General features: G+C 30.8%; 1 protein-coding gene across 1 annotated transcript; it reads right to left on the bottom strand.

Moving 5' to 3' along the window:
* Window positions 1–1260: 1260 nt before the first annotated feature.
* LOC103494996 (myosin-2) lies at window positions 1261–12446 on the bottom strand. The gene is made up of 24 exons (XM_008456408.3): window positions 11096–12446; window positions 10581–10682; window positions 10352–10495; window positions 10102–10252; window positions 9961–9988; window positions 9690–9855; window positions 9517–9580; window positions 9335–9348; window positions 9163–9247; window positions 8392–8495; window positions 8151–8289; window positions 7371–7489; window positions 7114–7266; window positions 6946–7035; window positions 6360–6437; window positions 5478–5636; window positions 5180–5383; window positions 4865–5070; window positions 4636–4771; window positions 3841–3970; window positions 3412–3531; window positions 3225–3328; window positions 2361–2573; window positions 1261–2167 (listed from the first exon to the last, which is right to left on the bottom strand). The coding sequence occupies exons 1-24, from the start codon at window positions 11519–11521 to the stop codon at window positions 1679–1681; spliced, it is 3624 nt and encodes a 1207-aa protein (XP_008454630.1). The 5' UTR covers window positions 11522–12446; the 3' UTR covers window positions 1261–1678.
* Window positions 12447–20677: the final 8231 nt, after the last annotated feature.

Genomic DNA, 20677 nt, shown 5'->3' with positions numbered 1-20677 from the left:
TGTTAGAATTAGTGAGCTTGGTCCACAGGGTGCTTAATGGAAAGATTTACCCTATACACTATATATTTTTCCTTTTTATCTAATTGTATATTCTATTTAATCTCCCTCATATTGTATATTCTATTTATTCTCCCTCACATTGTATATTCTATTTATTCTCCATCATATTGCATATTCATTAGAAAATAATAACAAGCATATCATGGTTTGTCTCTCAGTACTCAAGTTTCCACGTAAGTATTTCATGTTTTATTGCTTTCAATAATAATCCCACTCTCGATTGGCTTGAACCACTATGTTATCTATGTTTTGTCTCATTCGTATGTTCATGAACCAAAACCTATAATAAACTGTCATTTCAAAAAAAATATTACTAGAAATCTTTGGATATCCGTCCGAAAGGAGCGTAGAAAAGCTGAAGTTAAGTTGCTACTATCTACACGTGCATGTTGCTTCCACTCCTTCCTTTCCAACAGTTCAAACAAATTGTATTTTTGCCGTTGGGGAAACTTCAATAGATTAGGTAATTGTTCACTAGACTCTCTAAAATAAGAGGAATGGACTTTGAAACTATTAACTTCTGCCTTTTCTTGAGAAAATGATGGCTTAATCATACAACATATCAACATTGTCATTCATCTGGAAACTCCATCTAGGCTTAACTTAATGAAATGGCTGCCTAAGGTAGTTGTTCTGATTGTTCCAGGCTCAATTACATTATGTATTTGGGGACGTTCTCAACTCAGACACCTTCATATTTGGCTAGAGAATCTCCAGGTATTATTGATAGGACATTGCTGGACTCCTTGTCAAGACGAGCTTGTGGAATTTCGAATATACATTCATACTTCTAGAGCTCAAAAAACTCTCCACATTTCTCTTGTTGGCATTTTCAAAAACAAACACCATGAATGCACTAATCAACAAAAACAAGCAGCGAATGACAAAGTACACACAAAACTCTAATCAGTTCAGGTAATCCATGGGAGATGATAAATGCATTAATATTCAGTCAGAAGTAGGAATTGAACTCTTTGATAAATCCCAATTTGGCTGTGTTGGGTTTTCACGTTGTTCTGATGGGTCAAAAGAAAAATGCTTCTTTTTTATTCCAATAAATATAAAACTCCAACAAAGTAGGCCAAAATACCTAAAATCTTTACAAAGTAACTAATTGCAAAAGTAAAAATTGGGAAAGTGGAAATATGGATTATAATAGATTTTGTAGCATCAGAGAAGAAACTAATGACAACTGATAAATAAGTGCAAAGAATACCGGTAAACTAAGCTTTCCATAAAATAATGGAGCTCATTCACTCTATTCAGTAGTACAAACAATATGAACATTTTCTTCTATTCCTTTGCTACAAACTATCAGGATCTATACTCTCAAACTAAATATAGTGACAATAGAAACTATACACAAACTAAACTATGCAGCGGAGATGATGACCTGAAATCTCTCAGCAAATCACTATTTAGCTATACACAATCTTCTGAACGCTCTCCTTCCATCCCATGAATGGGTGACACATTTCTCGGCTTTGTCAGGTTCAGCTTCAACACCCACAAGTTGTCGGTTGTCTGAAGACAACTTGACAATTCTCTCCACACCTTGTCGAAAGCTATCTATTCGTTCACAACGCTGAACTGAATCAACTTGTTCAAAACCGACACATTATGATGCTTTTGAGCTGAACTTTCCCCACCATTTTCGACGAAGTTTATCAACTTCAAAATGACCATGTTTATGGTGAACCTTAGCTTTTGTTTCCCGTAATCTAGCCTTGTACTCTTTTTTCCATGCTTCAAATCGGACTTTAATTTTACGGTATTCTTCATCTGGATTTGCATTAGAACCCATTTGTGTCTGACCTGATTTTGCTTCAATTAAAGCTTTGGCATCATCGTCAAATGCGATTCTACGCTGTTCAAATTCCTTTACAAGATTGTTCACTGCAACTAAAGTACCATTCATTTCTCGGCCTGCTCCCACTTCAGAGATTCCAGAAGCTTTCTTAGGTGTTGTAACACCAGGAGTTCGAGATCCCATTGACGTCGTATCCTCAGAATCGTAATAGTGAGGTGGTGAGTTACAGGCATCAACTCTTCCAGGTGGGGCTGCATTTTCAGCAGCAAGTGTCTTCTTAGCAGCAGCAAGACTCATCTGCATTAAGAATTATAGCTTAGTTCATATGATAAGTAAAAAGTTAAGTATCTTGAAACTATTAACCAAGTGAGCTTTTCAGAGTTATCTGGCAAACAGTTGAATAAAACAGTAGGTGGTGCTGTGTGTTGAATGCATTTAGACGTGAAAAAGATACAATTCTTTAAGAAGTTTACTCTCTTATAGAACTTACTTGCAAAGATGCCATCTGCTTTTGCCACATATCCTCCATGGACTTCATCTTAGCTTCATATTCTAGCCGCCTAGACTCGAATTGTTTTACTTGCTCCCGCAGTGCGGCATTTTCCTCTTCCTTTTTCTCTATGGTTGCTTCTGCCTCCACGACCTTCTTTTGAAGCTCAGTCAGACTTGTTGGTAGGGATTGAGCCCGTTCTTGAAACTCTTCCTGCTCGAGGAAGAAGAATATAATCATATGAGCAGGATTACTCAATAAACGATCATATGGACTTTAGAAAAATAGCATACATATGAAAAGTTTGCCAGATGCTGCAAAGTCGCAGGAATTAATTTAATAACTCATCAAAGAAAGCTCTTGAGAATTCTAAAATCAAAATAATTTAGCAAATGTGCAATGAAATGTGCTGGATTATCCCAGCAAAAGTAAAATTGCAGATCAATGAGTGACGAGAAGTCAATTTCATATTTTCTTTTTAAATATAAGAAACAATTCTATTGATCAAATGAAATATCCAAGAACAAAAAGAGCCCATATTATAGGGCATACAAAACATGTTTCCAATTTGTAACAAGAAAGGAAAAATGATAGCTTTAAAATGCTGGTTAAGATTTACACCAAAAGATATTTCATATGAATTATTTAAAACAGTGGAAGTTAAAATTGTTGCCATAAGAGAGTGCTATGGCCACAGAAGGCTCAATATGAGTATGTGTATGTGAGAGTGAAAAAGATGCTGTAGGAACTTCTTAACTCAAAAAGAAATACTGAAAAAGACAAACACAACTTAGATCAAACAGGTAAAAGAAATAACATGAGGGAAAAAGCAGGTTTGTGAGATCATAGGTGATGTGCTTTTACCTCTGAAACCCTTCTGCCTTTGTTCAATTTAGTTTTTTTGTTTTCATGAAACCTCTTCGAATCACGCATGCTCAAATGCTTTCGAGCCAACGAACCACGTATTACTGAGGGGTAAAATGAAAACTCCAAGATTTAATATGATACCAATCATTTCAAATGCACACTGGAACGCAACAATAATGTTTACCAGATTGTAATCGTATGATTGCCTGAACTTCATAGACCTTCTTAGGAACACTGAAGGCATACACAACAAATGAGAACCTCTTCACGGTACATCTCCTTCTGGCATTTTCACCACGAATAACTGCATAAATAAAATTATTTATTAGCATTTATTGCAGACCATCCTCTTAATTAGAAGCATACAACTATGTTTACAGAGGAGGCATTAACAAGGGGATAAACTCTTTAGGAATGAAAGTGTGTAGGTTGAGAATGAAATGTATATATGAATGATTGAATTGCATAATTCTCCAATTAAAAAAAATAGTATAATTCTCCCCAAGCAAAAAGGTGAAACTAAAAAATAAATATATCAAATCTAACTACCAATTCAACAGCACCAACATATTACGCAACCGGCAATCAAAACTTTAAAAGATTGACATATTACATGATTGTAAGGTAGTGGCCCCTTGCTTAAGATCATGGAAGTTTCCACGGGCATGGCAACCACGAAAGTACTTTTGTATTCCTAAGATGCCTTGCATAACTTGCTTCTTCCTTTCATCCAATGCCCTAATCTGAGAACCACAGAAACCCATCAGCATTATTGAATCTTTAATTGAAAATTTTATTCATCTAAGATAGCAAAGCTTCTCATTATCATACAAAAGTCAGAAGTTGAAACTCAATTCTCCAACCTACCAAGACTTTCAGTTCATGAAGCTAGAAATTCAAAGAAAGAAGGAAAAGATCACACATCATGAAGTTTGTAATGTGTTACACAGAGTTAAAAACCACCCAAATGATAACCTAATTATAATGAATTTTCATCTAAATGTTGCATGTACGAAGCTATACAACATATTCAGGGATTAAATGCTGCATGTACCTATCAATGTGTGCCAATTGTAAAATTTTTTGCACAGTATACATACACCAGGAAATAACTTAAGAATCATAACAAAGACCACCAGGACCATAATTTATATCAGAATGATTTAATAAAAAAAACAAACAAAAACTCACAAGGAAAAAGATAGCACATATATAATATTGTCATGACAATATAACATGCAACAAGAAACCAGGTGAGAAGATGGGAGGCTAGAAAAACACCAAGCAAATATCAGCTTCTTGTTATGTAAAGTTCGTTTATCATTTGTTTTATCTAAACTAGGGGAAAAAGAAAGACTGAAAGAGAGATAAAGATGGAAAAAGAAATGGCAAACAAGACTGGACTCACCTGGCCTGTACGGAAAAATAGTTTGATATAACCAACACGGTACATCTCGGGGTGGATATTAAATTGTTGCAGAACAGCAATTGATATACTCAATGAATCTCGGGATACACTGGTTTCTTTAAGGAGGAAACCATACCTGACATCATATTCAGACATGAAACTTAATAACAGTCTAGTAGTAGTTATAGCATAAAATCTAACGAAACTAGTGAAAAACTATTCCTTCTACCTTCCAGCAAATTCTTGATGTGTCATCCTGGTAGGATATCCTGATCTTGAAATTCTGGCAACCTCCAAAATTCCACAGTATCTAAGCTGTTGTAAGACGAGGTCCTCCTCGAATAAGCCACCAACTTGATTTCTGTTCGGCCTTATACAACAAATGAAATGATGGTTGGTGCTCTCCAATTTATGAAATAGGTCAAATAGTAGAACCTGCCCAAATAGAAGAGATACATAAATTTTTGGAAAGAGCAATTTCAATTAGTTTACAAAAAACCAAAGTTGCTAATAAAGAAATACAAAATTCTCACAACCATTTTACCTTGTACTTGGTTCCAACACCTGGCTCAGGGGATTCTACTATTTCTGTAGAGCCCACTGAAACTGTTGGTTTGTGGGACTGGTTAATCATTTTTGAGGCAAGTAATTGCAGTAGCTTGCAAGTACATGATGAAAGGAGTTGGATGGAAGCTGAATGCAGCAGATCTCTATTCTTCTCCAGAAACCCATTTGTATCGTATACAACCTACAGAAGGAAACCAAGATGATAAAATGTGTGCACAGTAATTAACAATTTGCTTAAAAAGGAGAAAAGGACAAAGGAGATAGAAACAACTTACCTCTCCAGCATAATGGCGAACACCGAAAGCCCTGCCTCTTTCCCCTTTAAAGCGAGGTTGAGATTTTAAGTGTTGCTTTAGTTTATTAGCAAATGTAAGATCAGTAGCTTTAGCAAAATTTAACTCTTCGTCCAACAAAGCTAGAACTCCATGAGGTTTCTGCACAATTCCACCAGATATAGCAAATTAGTCTCATTGACTCAGAAAATGAATATATACATACACATACAGAGATATAAAGTTCAAGCAAAAAGAAACAAGTCTAAACAAAAGGCATCTATCTGAATTTTTAGCACTGGAACAAGGTCCGTTGTCACTCTAGGAATCCATTTATGCAATCATATAAACTGATAAATACTTTTTTAGCGAAACTATAATGAGTGGCAAACTTTGTTGAAATATTTGCAAATTTGTTGCCCATGAAAATAATTTGCAAAAATGTCAAATTTTCCCCTTGTGACATACCCTTTTGGTAGCATTAATTAAGTAGATCTCTGATAACTTGATATAAATTAGACCACCAACATACCAATCAAGTGACAAGGTTATAATACTGATATACACCTAATATAAAGTATATATAGGCACACAATTTGTTCTTTTATCATCAGTAACGGATGTGAATGATATAGCATTTATGTATTATTCATAAAATATAAAACTAATTTTCCTAATATAAAATAGGTCCGTGATCTACCTACCACATATATACAATTGTTACATCTGAGCCACTTTTGCAAAGTATTTATCATGTCACAAGTTTTCTTTTTTATTGTTGCAGAAGCCCTGATTTTTTATATATGTTCTAAAAGATATGCAATCTTGCAATTATGCTGAAACAACTATCACGAGTGAATTCTAGTTTCAGAAATAGGACTCTACCTTCTCAATAAGATTCAAACACTCTAGATTGTCTTCAAAGTTGACTTTTGTGCCATCAACACCATTCAATTCGTAGTCCTGCAAAATAAACCAATCAACTATGGAACTTCTAGAACTTCTACTTACAAGAGCCATAGCATCAAATATATCAACAATTAAGGCAAATGTCCATTATTGTATGCCTAGTATGCAACTTTACTTGGATTGCTTCTAGAATTGACAAAAGAATTCTATTTCGTTTAGCAAGAACAAACAAATATTATTGGAAAAAGGTATACAATTTGCAGAGTAGAATAAAAAATTTGTGGGACCTCCACTTGGGAAAGTAACTCGGCTTATTTGACACTGACTTCACAGTACTTGCAAAACAATGAATCATTTAATTACGGAAGTGCATTGAAAATTTCAGAATGAAGAGGACAACAAGAGATACATTTTCTTTAAAAAAATTGCATCCAGAAGCATGAGCATATGATTGCAAAAACAGTCAATCACCTTCATCTTTAGAAACAGCAATACAGTAACATTAACCACAAACATCACAAGAATAATCTGATCAAAATTAGTAGGGCGATTTTAGACTCACCTCTTGCTGAAGTTTGAACATGTGCCTACTAAAATGCTGCTGCAGTCTCTCATTTGCATAATTGATACAAAATTGTTCGAAGCCATTCTTCTGAATTGGAGACAACAAGATAATCACCATAACATATTGTTGCATAGAAAATACACATAGATGAGTAAAAAAACATGCCTTAAATGACTCAAACCCAAAGAAGTCGAGGATATTTATGGAACTTCCAGAATGCTCCATTCTTGGTTTAAGTGACTTGTTGATCTGTTCTACAACCCAGTCGAACAAGCTTGCATAGATAAATTTTGCCAAAGCATCTCTTGCATAGGTTGCCTGTAAGTAATGACAAATGGACATCGTGTTACAATAGAAGGGTGCATTCATAGACAACTGGGAATTGATACATGTTGACTTTACAAATGAAACTAGAAAGCAACCTGTCGTAAAGTCATTTTTTTAGCAATGCTATCGTTGCCTGATTGCACTTTGTGGGTCGACAAAACTAACTTAAGCTCATTAGGACTGCAACCCATCAGCTTGGCAGCATTTGCAACCGCTGCATTAAAAAAGGGGGAAAATAGGTTACAAACACGTAAAGTAAATGAAAAGGCCTTGTCTTTCACTTTACCTTGTGAAGACGTTAAACCATCTGCAGATACATGCAGACACACACAGAAAGAAAAAAAAAGAAATGGTGTATGGAAACTTACAAAAAATTACTTACATTTTATTTTATACAAAAACTGACATAAATTACTAATCAGAATTGAGAATGAGTGCCATGCTTTATCAAAAAACAATGAGTAAGATCCCTTGACCATAATGTCATGTGTTGGTCTGAAGGGAGATCATAGGTCAAACTATGGAAGTAACCTACTAAAGATATTAGCTATTTCAATTTTTTGTAAAATCAAACAATTGTACAGTGAGATTAGCTGAGACATCCATAAGTTGACTCGAACCTAGTTATAAGAGAAAATAGGATGTTGTAGCAGTTTCAAAACATTATAGAGGTTTGGGTAAAAACTAAGCCCCACATATTCCACTCCATCAATTGTCACTTGTGAAGAAAAAACTATGTAGGTTTTATACACCGAAGTATTCCCTTTAACCTACTGATAACAGAAGGGCTACCAAGGTCAAATTATCGCATCAAGTGTAATTAAAATGCATGCTACATTTAAACAAAGTAGTATAAATCTTGCTTCGTGAATTACCTTCATTAGCCATCACCTCCACATGATTTTCACTATCAATTATTTGAAACGTAATGTTTCCTATCCACAAAACCGCAGCAAGCAAACCAAATGCATGCTCTTGATCTTCTTTTGTGAATTGAAGTATATCTAGGGCTTCCTGTGGGCAAGGAGGAAAAGGGATTTAAAAACATTTGAGATAGAATAAAATTTCAAAATGGTTGGTTGGTTGCGGTCAAATAAAAGCACTATATTTCTTTACCACAAGAATATGAAATTTCCGTGCATCATCCACACCACCAATCACCAGGCATTCACTCTGATTAAGGTAACTGTACTCACTGGGCACTCTGATATTCAATTTCTCTGAATAAATAAAAATAACTAAATAAGTATAATTTTTAGATATTCATGAAGAGGGAAACATATCCAAAGACCGCAGTCACTGTACCACAATACTTCTAATATCAATAAAGAGAAATGTCGTTGTAAGGGAACCAAAATTGAGAGGTCCCGGTAGTAAGAAGAACAAAAACAATAATAATAATAATAAATTATAAAAAGATGAGGGAAAGAAAAAGCCTAAATTATCGTGTGAAAAACCTAAATTATCATGTGCTCTGTTACTGCTGAAAAGATATAAATTACATGACCTAAACGTCAAGATAATTCAAGTAATAAGCAACAATGCAATATACTTGTAAGGTAAAGTAACAAGTATATTGTATTGTTAATTCAATTAATGATTATCCTGCATAATTCGGTTAATGATTATCCTATAGCTTAACCAATTAAGGATCTTTGACAGATTCATATTAAAAGATCTTGGCATCTTAGTATTATTAGGTAAAGTAATAATGCATTCCTACAGCCATGATACGAATACGGCAAGTATTTCACCTAATATTAGTACGTGCTTGGTAACAGAAATTAAGATGGGCAACATAATTACGAAATTCATGTTTGCCATGGTTGTAAAAAACAGGAACTGTAGATGTAGATAATTGGGAAATGAAGATACTAACACAAATACCTTTAAGTGTAGATGGTGCTCCAGCACAAAGTTGATAAAAGACATGAAATGATCTCTCACTATTGACCAGCTGAACAACTCTTGACTGCTCAAAGAAGACATAACAACTTCAGGGTGACACATACTACACAGTATGTTTTGATCAAAAATCTGATAGAATACAGATAATTACCTTTTCCAACAGAACTATTTGAAATTCCAGGTGAGTCAGCATGTGATATGCACGCATGGTTACAGAAAGTCAATAAAAGTAAGCAGTAACATAAGCCATAATATAAAATTTTCACACTTTTTTTGCAATGAAAGTTATGTTTCTTATAAAATAAAAATAGCTTCAGCACAAAAGTTCCTTACATGTCTGGATTACAGCACCACATATCTTTCCTGTTCTGCTAAAAAGAATTTCAATCAACTTTCCCTGCACAAGGAACAAACTATTTTGGTCAGACTAAAAGGTCTTCTATGGTTCTTTTGCTCGTTTGAAAAATGGGAAGCAGTAATGCAAATAACAAGTGAAAGAAACTGACAAATCTGCTGGCATTGTTGTTTCTGGAGGTTTTAGCATTCCCAAACGCTTCCAGTATAACATTTGCCTGTGGGATTCTATCATCTATGCCGTTGCCACCACCAAAAGCAGTCAGGTATTGAACGGCAACTTTTGCTGTCTCAGTTTTGCCAGCTCCACTTTCTCCGCTAGACGCAAACAAAAACAAGGCCATTTAATTCTAAGCATAATAGTGACTACAAGTTATGCACACAGAGATGCCCTGAATTCCGAATATTAGATTGAAATCTAACCTGATGATAATAGATTGATTAACTTCATCTGCAACAGGAATGTGAACCCAGATTTGTGAGTGTTACAGATAAAATACAACCAAGGAAATAGAAATTTAAACAAACAAAACGTACAAAGGATATGCAGATGAATTGTTTTACCTTGCATCATTGCAGAATAGGCAGAATCAGCGATAGCATAAACATGAGGGTTGTTCATGACTTTTTGTCTATAGGCTGCAATTAATCCATTTCCATACTGTTTAGTGTCTTTTAAGGGATTGATTGCAATCAAAACTGACCCTGCATTACTCTGCAACAAGGATATCCAGAAACTGTTAAAAAGAGAAAGACCAAAATATCTCTCTAGAAGACATGTATTAGGCATGTATCAAAACTAAATCACACTAACATAAAATTTATCCTGAGAAAATCTTCGCTGGAGACTGTGAATAACCGAAGGCTCGTTCAAATAACCGAGCTGTACAAGATCATCAACCCCCTCCACTATATCTGGATTAGCAGGTAAAAGATCTACTGTTGAAACTTTAACAACCTAAAGATTGTACATTGATCGTCAGCAAGTTTTTCAATAAAACAAGATTCAAGAATCTAATAACTCACCAAGCTTATGAACTTACCTTTTTGTTTGAGAGCATGATACATGCCTCCGTCCCACTGTTTGACTGTATAGTTCCTAACTCCCATTGTCCAGTTGGAAGTTGACACCAAACCCGCAGTTTCTGATAGAGGAGAGAGCAAGAGCGTAATGAAAAACATCCACACAAGATCTAGATAGCTAGAGTTAAACCAACAGTTCATTTCCAAACAAATGTAAGTCATTTTATCCAAAAACAATCACATTCCTGACTCCTGAATAAATGAATTTGCAAAATGGCTTCAATAAACAAACTATAAGTTGTATGGAAGTATAAAAATCTGTACAGCTTGGTATGTTGCAAATCAAATATAATATGCACCATCCAGCACCCAAGAGATTGCAATTAACTTTGTAGCAAAGCAAGTAAAAGGAAAAAGGAGAACGGGAAAATTCATCTTGCCTCCAACAAAGATGCAAGGTTATTACACAAGTTCGACATTGAAAATTTTTCATACAACACGCCATAAGAAAAATTGTGAGCAAAAGCAGCAGTACCTTCTGAAGAAAATAACTGATATTGTCCTCCCAGTTGGAGCCTTGAATATGTGAAAGTAAAGCAGAAGCAACATTCACTTGATCTCTATTATCATTTTCTGAAGCTACCATGTAAGGCGATTCATCATCTTGATCTCTATTTATTCTCCTGAATGCAAAGTTACCCAAACCATTCTCCTTCCTTATTGCATCCTCCCTTCCATTAAAGACGTTAATAGAACACTCTGAGGAACCGTCATCATTAACCTTGAAATTGACGGGTAAAGCCCGCCTCACCGGCGGAATCCGAGCCTTCGAAGTGGGCCGAGACGGCAATGCAGGCGGCAAGTCTTTAGGCTTCTCAATCTCATCCCTTCGTCGAAGAGAATCAAGCATTTCCTCCAGTGAGCTTCGAGCTATCGTCGATGGCGATGCAGATAACATCATTTTGCCAAAACCCCGCTACTTCAAATTCCAAAAATTCACAAAATTCCACCCCCAAATTCTCCTCACTCTCAACCCAAAAGACACCACCTTCTCTAAACCAAAACCACTAAATTGAAAACCCCCAAAATCAAACGGGTATATAAGAAATCTTATATACCCAGATTCCAGAAATCGATTAGAATTCGGAAAAACTATTGGGTCAAATGAAGTATAAAGAAAAGAAGAAGAAAAAACAGAGCAGAAGAAGCTAATAGAGCGAAGGTATGATAAAATATGAATGAGTTAAGAAGGAAAAAATACACAGAACAATCTCAAGAAACAAACTCAGTAACAGTAATCGGCATATCAAAAGAGGGTAATTCCGTTGAAAACCAAACGTCCATTAACAAAAGACGGGAAGAAGGAGGAGGAGGAGGAGGAGGAGGAGGAGAAGGAAAGATTATGAAGAAGTCTAACAAAAAACAACAAAAAGGGGGCAAAAAGAAACGATGGGTATGTAAGATAGAAAGCAGTTTTGGTTGTTCCGTTCTGGTATTCTTTGAAACTATACCTTCCCCCTCTCACTCTGTTTCGAAAAACCCAAAAAAGATGTAAAAAAGAAAAATTGAAATGAAAGAGAGAGAGGAAAGGAAAGAGAGAAAGAACTTGAAGGGGGTGTTTTGGTTGATGTTGTTGCTTCAAGTTTTCCTCTTCAAGGGAAAAAAAAAAAGAAAAAAGAAAAAAGAAAAGGGAAAAAAATTCAAAATTTGTTTCAGGTAGGTGGAGCCGTAGAGTTCGAAACAATTCCTTACACAAACCGCTTGGTTCCCATTTGGGATTGGAAAGGAAGAACAAATAAAAATAAAATGAAATTCATTTTCCAATTTTGTTGTTCCATTTTTTTTCCTTTTCTTTTCTAGGAACTGGTGAAATTAGGACTACATGAAAAGCAATGACATAAAAATATACACAAACCCACATAGGAGACCAACGCCTGAAATTTCATGTAAAAGAAAAAGCTGTAACATTTTCAAATTGAGGACAATGTTTTCCCACTAAATTACCAACTTTACCCTTTCCTTGATTTAGTTTCATTGTAATCCACAAAACTTTAATCTTTTGTTCTATTAAAAAAATTATTATAATTATTTTTCTATTTTAAAGATTCATAATCCCAAATTTTTCATTTATTCTACCTAAAAAGTTAATAGTTTCTCTAAAAATAAAGTTAGTTTTATCTGCATCTTTATACACTAGATAAAATTTGAACCGATTAAAACATTATAATTTCATATTCCTTTACAATACTTATACTCGTGAATTTAAGAATATATTATTTGGTTTAGATGATATATTATTTAGTATAGAGCGACGGTTATGATGACAGATAATGAAGTGCCTTCTCCTTCTTCCTTCATTTAACTGTACAGCTAAGATCATACCCAAACTGCTTCCTCTCTTCTTTAGTTTTTCCTTTTTTCAATTTATCTTTTCTTTCTTAAATTTCAATTCCTTTACTTTTCAAATTGTTTTGGATTCTTTGTATTTTGTTTTATTATTAATACATTACCATACTGTAATTAGGTTAGGATTAGGATAACGTATTTTCAAATTAGATTATCATACAAATAATTGTTGTTATTGTTATTTGATTTTTAGAAGTTCAATATTTCATTAATTTAACAATTAACCAAATTACTCCCCAATAATTAGTTTAGCAAACAATAATTTATTTCTTTTTTTAAAAAAAACTATATTCAGAATTAATAAATAGTCAATGGCTCAATTTTAATTTTAAATATTCAACATGTTCATAACTCATAAGTCATAACATCACACAAATTTCTAGAAGAGAAATTGTATAATAAATTTCTTTTGCTAGTATGGGCCAATTAGTAGAAATGGTTATTTAGAAATCTAAATTTCCCCAAATTTCTTCCGGCCTTTATTAATTTGTATATATATATATATATATATATATATATATATATATATATATATATATATATATTAGTATAAGCTATTGGTTAAAAAGCAAACACATTTTCTTCAATCACATCATCACAAAGAGATGGGAAACAACACAAAATGAAAGGGGGCAACTATTTGTGGACCAAATGTAAGGGCTGATTGAAGCCCCTTAAATTTTATTAAACTCTTTTTAAATAAATATTTTGTATTTTTTAAGGCTTCAACATTATTTTGGTATTATTTCTTCTTTTCTTTTCTTTTCTTTTCTTTTTTTTTTTTTTTTTTTTGTTTAAACAAAATGTTAGCTTTTTGTTACAATCTTTTAACAACAATCTATGCCTCTTATCCTAATGAAATTATCGGTAGCAGTGATCTTGAATGTCAAGTGTAGTTAGGTTGTTTTTTTATTTAGTAGATATATTTAATATTTTATCTTTACATTTACTTTTATTATTGTTACTTAGAGGGTTCAACTATAATAATAATAGCAGAAAATATGCCAAAATTTACGATTTTTTTCTAGTACAATAGAAATAGTGGTAATCGTAAAAATAACAATACGACGTCATTTCAAGGCATAATTGAATTGAGCATGCTCTGCTCGTCAATTATATATTTGGAAATGGACTCATGTATGAATGAATGCACAACACAAATAAACAACATCAAAAGTAATCAAATTGGACCCGCTTTTAACATTATCATCGATTTATTGTATTTTCAATTGGGTAAATGTAATCTTAAATCAAATGTAATTGAAAATTAACACCTAACTTCCTACGTATAACAAAGAAAAAAATTCTAACAAGAACTTTGTTCAACTGACATATATATCTATTAAAAATCAAGAGATTCGTTGTTCCAAAACTTTATTCACATCTTATTAAAAAAAAAAAAAAGAAAGAAAAAAAGTTTGCAGCAAATGATGAATTAAATTTAAAAGAAATAGTATAAAGTTAATTTGATGGATGATCTAAAAATGAGATTAGACTAGAAGAGGTTTTTAAACTTATTTTTCTAAAATTGTAAATATTAATTAAGATGGAGGGCAAATGCATAATTTTGGAATATGGAATGAGAATTGGCCTTTGGTTAGTGGGTGTGCTTGAAGGTGCACAAGAGGATAATGAAAGATATCTGTGAGTTCTTCTCTTTTTTTTTTTTTTTTTTTTCTTTTTTCCCTCCTTTTCATCTTTCTTTTCCCATTTTTTTAAAACAGAATCTTTTGTTATGACATTAGCTTCAATTTGTTTTTTAAAAAAATTATACCCACAAATATCTTCAAGTCTTTTTTATTTAATTTTATTTATTTATTTATTATTGTTGGACAGAACATGACTAAGGGATGTTGTTGAATTTTGGAATTTAATATATAATTGTTGTTCTTTTAGTCAATGTTTTTTTGAATGTGACAGTTTGATTAAGCTTGGAGGGAATTTTGAATTAAGTAGAAAAAAAATTAGATTTACATATATGCCCCTTTTAGGAATGAAATATATATATATATATATATATATATATATATATATATATATATATATATATATATATATATATATATATATATATATATTTGACTTTGGAAGTGAAATTTGCAAGATTTGTTTGCATGGGGATGGGTTGATGAAATGATATAATTTGTGTTTTGACTCATGATTTGATTGAGATTTTCATCTTAGAGGCAATTAAAATTATATTTTTGTTAATAAAAAGGCAAAAAGTTTGGATTTGAATTTCTTACGCTTTTAATTATCAAATTTCCTTTTTATCTTTCTTTTAACTTATTTTAAAAGTCTTTCCTAAAAAAGATAAACCAAATGAAGGTGTAAGAACTTTAATTAAAAGAAATAGAGTATTGGTTACACATATTTAACTCACAATGATTTTGATTTTTGTTTAAATATTTTAAAAATTAAGGTTATAAGATAAGACTGCTCCCTTCGATCATTTTCTATTTTATGCTTTATACATATATGATTTAGGATCAGTTTGGTAGATAATCTATATTCTATTTTATTTTATCAAATTCTCTTATAGTTCAACATATTTGACAAATAAATTGAATTATGTTTCTAAAAACTATTTTCAAATTATGCGATTCAATTAGTTCAAATTTTAAAAATTTGGTTAGGTTAAATTTTAATACAGTGTGTATAATATTACTACGAAAATAATAATATAAATATTTTAGGTTAAATTAAAATTTTGGTTCCTATAGTTTTAAAAAGATAAAATTCTATCTCTATAGTTTATAATTAAAGTTCATTCTCTTTGTTTTGATTGAGCCATAGAAAATACTCATATTTGTAGGGATTGTTTACGAAGGTTGATATGTGAGGTTTATTAAATTCTTACTTTCTCCAAATTATATGGCCTAAGTTTGCAATTTAACTATTTTTTTTTTAAATATAATTTATATTCATACATAAATTAATAATAGCTCCTTGTAAATTAAATTTTAGTGGATAAGTAAAACCACCAGGGGATTTAGCATAGGCCCAGGGGACTCGAGCCCCCTCAACTTTATCGTCTTTATATAATATATATAAATAAAACTACTTAATTATTAATATTTATCATTAGCTTAGTGGTTACTCTGACTGTCAGCGTCCCTCCTATCTCTGTATTTTATTTTTCATATTTTTCTTTTAGCCCTCCGTCAATATATTTTCTAGATCCGCCACTGAGTAAAATTAGTTTTATAATTTATCTATATCTATAAACTATAATCTATGATCTATTAATATGTAAACGGGACACTATAAAAGAATATTTTGTTTCTTATTTTGCCTCTATCATTTTTAATAAAATCTTGATTTGCTCTTCTAGATGGGACACGACTATTCGAATATAGGTGTCTAGTGAGTCTAGTAGGTGTAGCTGGTAGTGTAATTATAGGTGTAATTGGTATTGACAAGATACAACTCTTTCATGAAAGGACATGATTATTTGAATGTATGTGTTTGTTGAGTTCAACAGATACAACTGTTATTAATGAGTTGCCGCTATTTTGATAGAAATGATTGTACATTGATTTGTTGCATTGTTTCGCTCATAAATAGAGATGTGTCCAAAAAAAAACTTGTGTTATTTATATTTCATAAATTAATCTGATCATGCATTGCATTTTAGTTTTTTTTTTTAATCGTTAAATATTGTTTTAAAATTGAACTTTAACATTTTCACATGTGCACCGTCAATATGTTTATTACTAATAGATATATAATATCAAACACATTTAAATATTCTTTTTATAAATTTAGAATCTAATTTCGAAATAAAAACATATTTAAAACATAAAATATAACTATGTTCTCAAATTTATATTTCTCATGAGGAGAAAGTAACTAGAATCTTTATTGTTTGAAAACTTTTCAAAACATAAAACTACAACTAACATAGTCGAACCTAATTTTTCGAAACTCAAAAATCAAATAAGGTTGTTTTAACCAATTTTTTTAACATATTTTATCACTATATTTTACACTTGTTTGTCTGTTTCTTATGTAGAAGAGTGGAATTAACAATCAAATTCTTAAAAAAAAAGTCTTAAAAACTAATTTTTTAGCTTTCAAAAAGTTGGCTTTATTTTCCGTAAACATCAGGAAAAAGTAGATAATAAAACCAAAAAGTTAACTATAATGGGTAGCAATTTTTAGAATAATTATTAAATATGTAGCAATATTTTTAAAAAATTACAAATATAGTAAAATCTATTAATAGGCTTCTATCGTTAATAGACTCTTATGGTTTATCAATGATAGACCAACATTTGCTACATGGTCTATGAGTGATAGACTCTTATCATTGATAGATTTTGACAGATTTTGTTATATTTGCAACTTTTTTAAAATGTTGCTATGTACTTGATGAATATAATTGCTACATTTGCAACTATCTCAACAAAAAATTTAGAGGTTGTAACAAATTTTATGGGCTTAATTTTTCAAAACTAAATAATTACTAAACGAATTTATATATTTAGTTTTATTTTTTAGTATTACTTTTTGAAAATTAAAGAAAACATCACCTACATCTACTTCTACTATTTCTTATTCATTTTTTACAAATATTTTCAAAAATGTATATTTCGTTTTTCTGAAGACAGAAGTAGACAAGCATATTTAACTTTTAAAATTTAGGTAAATCATTTTTTTTTTCGATAGGTTTACGTTGTCTTTAGATTTTAGTGTTATATTTTTAAATTTTTAGAATTTAAGATTTCAGTTAACTTGCATTTAATTTTAGGCTTAGAAACATTGCAATTTTATTTTTAGAGTTGAGTTTTCTTTCAATTTAACTTAAATTTTCGTGATTATAACATTTTAATACGTTGATTTTTCACTAAATACTCACTCTAACTTTTTGGTTTAGTATCAATTAATTAATTTAAAATAATTACAGATTTTAGGTGAAAATACCGTTTTGGCTCTCATACTTTGCAGTTTGTTCGGTTTTATTTCTTTATATACTTTTAATGAATCTAAAATTTAACCCAATTTATTGTTCATTAAAGAAAAGCTTTTTGTTATTTACAGTACTTTTACGGTGAATTTTTAAAATACATTCACATATTATATTTTCTTACATGATATAAATTATAAAAAAAATGTCCATAAACTTTATAGTTCTGTGTCAAAAATACCTTAAACTTAAAATTTGAAAAATGACCTTAAACTTTCAAATGTTCAAAAATACCTTTACAGTTAGTTTTGGATTGAAATCATTAAAATTTTGTATCAAAAATATCCTTGAACTAGAATTTGAAAAGTTTCATAAATACTTTGAGGTAAAATTGAGTTAAAAAAATACTGTCATTGATCCAAATTTTACATCAATTTTATCACAAACCAAAATTTTAAATTAAAATCATAGTTTTAAATTTATTTGACTTTTAACAAAGAGTGGTAGATCATGAACACAACCAATCTCAATAGTTATTGTAGGAATTACATACAGTTAATGGTCAAATAAAAAAATGTATTTGACTATTAACACACAACGTAACCCAATAGATCTATGAATGTGATATTTTTTTATTTGTTTAATTATTGTATTAATATGTTGTAAAGAGACATTTTTATTTTGAAATTTTGTGAGATTTTGTGAAATTTTATGTTTTAACCAAAATTTAAAATATTGATATTGCTAGATATATCAATGCCTTAATTTTATAGAAATTTCGATTTCGATCGATATTTCTATAAAAATTATAAAAACATAAAATTCAAAAATAAAACTTAGTAAAAAATATTTTATTATCTTCAAATAAACAAACGTGTCTATTATTTATATTAGCATCGGTTAGTTGTTTATTTTTTCGTGATTAGTTATTTTCCTATGATATAATGGAAATATCGATTAACCTTTTCTATCAATATGAAACTTATGGAAATGTGAAAAATGTGGACATAATTATCAATATATCAATGATTTAAACTATGATTTTAACTGTTTTAGATACTAAGAAATTTGGTGTAAAAATTGGATCGGAATTATTTTAAAATTTTTTTTAAGTCAAAAGATATGCATGAAACAAAACTGCTATTTTTTAACCATTTAGAAGTTAGTTTTTTTTTTTTTTTTAAAAAAAAGACTTTTGAAACCCAGCATTTTATAAAGATAATTTAGACAAACTATTATTATTATTATTTAATCAATTTTGATAAAAATTAATTTAGAGAAATTAAAATTTAATTTATGGATTAAAATAGAGCAATTGAAAATATATGAATAAAAGCTAAATAAATTTAATGAAGACCGAAATAATAGTTACAAGTTTAATTTGAAGAGCATGGATGCGATAAAATTGGAATTTGAAGAGCATGAGTAAAATTTAAGAGATTGTAAATTTTAAAATTAGAAGAAGAAAAAAAAAAGTCAATAGTTTATGGACAAAATTGTAGTTGTGTTAAACTAAAATTTAGAAGGTGAAAAATGTAAAAGAATTGGGGAAAATAAAAGAAAGGTAAAAGGAGGAAAGGGGATGATGATTAGAGGCACATGGGATGGGAGGGGCAAATAAGTAAATTAGGAGAGGGTATAATGTGATGGACGCTGGCAGGGAGATGGGACTTTGGGAGGGAGAGTTTTGGAATTTAATCATAACGGTAAAAGTGGGTCCCTCTGGGGACAAAAACCAAAAACCAAAAAATTATCCACAAAGTCAAATCAATAATTTGCATTATAACAACAAATACTAACTGCCCAAACAAAATCCACCTAATCTCTTGGAGCCTCTTTTGGAATTTTCATTTGTTTCTTTTTTCTTTCTCCCTTTTCTCATTAATTCTACACCTTTTCAATAATCCATCCTTCCAAAAACAATTTCCAAATCTAACTTTCTTTTTCCAATTAATAATACTTTCTTTTATGCTAAATATATTCCCTTTTTTTTTCTTTTTTTTTTTTACCTTTTTTCTTTTCTCCAATTTAATATTTATTTGTAATACTTTTATCCCCTATGGATGCAAGCAAATTAGAAATTGTTTTAATTTTATCTATCACTTCCTTCCGAATAAAAATGATTTGCCTCTGAATTCTACAAAAATATTGAGAAATTTTAATCATTTTAGTTAAAAAGAAGTTAAAAGAATGATTGGGATTAGAAACCACTACAAATTTTAAATAATTGATTTGTTTAAAAATTTAGGAGGTTTCTTTTAGAAGAAGATAGAAATAGTTTTAAAATATGATTAACAAATATCGAATATTTTTTGTATGAGGTAGATTTGAAGAGTTAGAAACAAAATAAAAACTAATATTTGTACTAGAAATATAAATTGTAATATGTTAGGAAAGGCAATAAAATGTTTATGTAAATGTGAAAGGTTGTGAGAAGGTTTCCAAATTTTGTTGAGAAGATTTAGAAAGTAATAGAACGATGGGAATAACGAATCCCAAAGAATAAATGAAATAAAAAATTAAAATTTGGAAGTCCAAAGAGAGGGGGTTAGCAAAAATGCATGTTCTCATAAATTAAAAAAAAAAAGAAAGAACATAGTGTATGATTGATATCATGTTCTTGGTTTCTATAAAGTTGTGGTTTGCCAATATTCAGCATTTACATAGAAAATGAGAGTATTTTATTTTATTGAAGCTTTCAAAACTTCCAAAGTCCAAGACTTTATTATATATATACACACACATACATACACAGGCGTTATACTTTTAGTTTTATTTTCTTGTCTTTGTAATTAAATGATC

This window comes from Cucumis melo, chromosome 4 (assembly GCF_025177605.1).
Source record: "Cucumis melo cultivar AY chromosome 4, USDA_Cmelo_AY_1.0, whole genome shotgun sequence".
Taxonomy (NCBI): Eukaryota; Viridiplantae; Streptophyta; class Magnoliopsida; order Cucurbitales; family Cucurbitaceae; genus Cucumis; species Cucumis melo.
The sequence above is the reverse complement of the archived record's forward strand: the minus strand, read 5'-3'. Positions and strand labels throughout refer to the sequence as shown.

Excerpts from the sequence above, each read along its gene's own strand:
- LOC103494996 (XM_008456408.3), bottom strand. The coding sequence starts at position 11,521 with ATGATGTTATCTGCATCGCCATCGACGATAGCTCGAAGCTCACTGGAG. Across the intron at positions 9,581-9,689 it reads ACAACAATGCCAGCAGATTT|GGAAAGTTGATTGAAATTCT; the intron begins GTCAGTTTCTTT and ends TTCCTTGTGCAG. Across the intron at positions 7,267-7,370 it reads AAAAAATGACTTTACGACAG|GCAACCTATGCAAGAGATGC; the intron begins GTTGCTTTCTAG and ends CATTACTTACAG.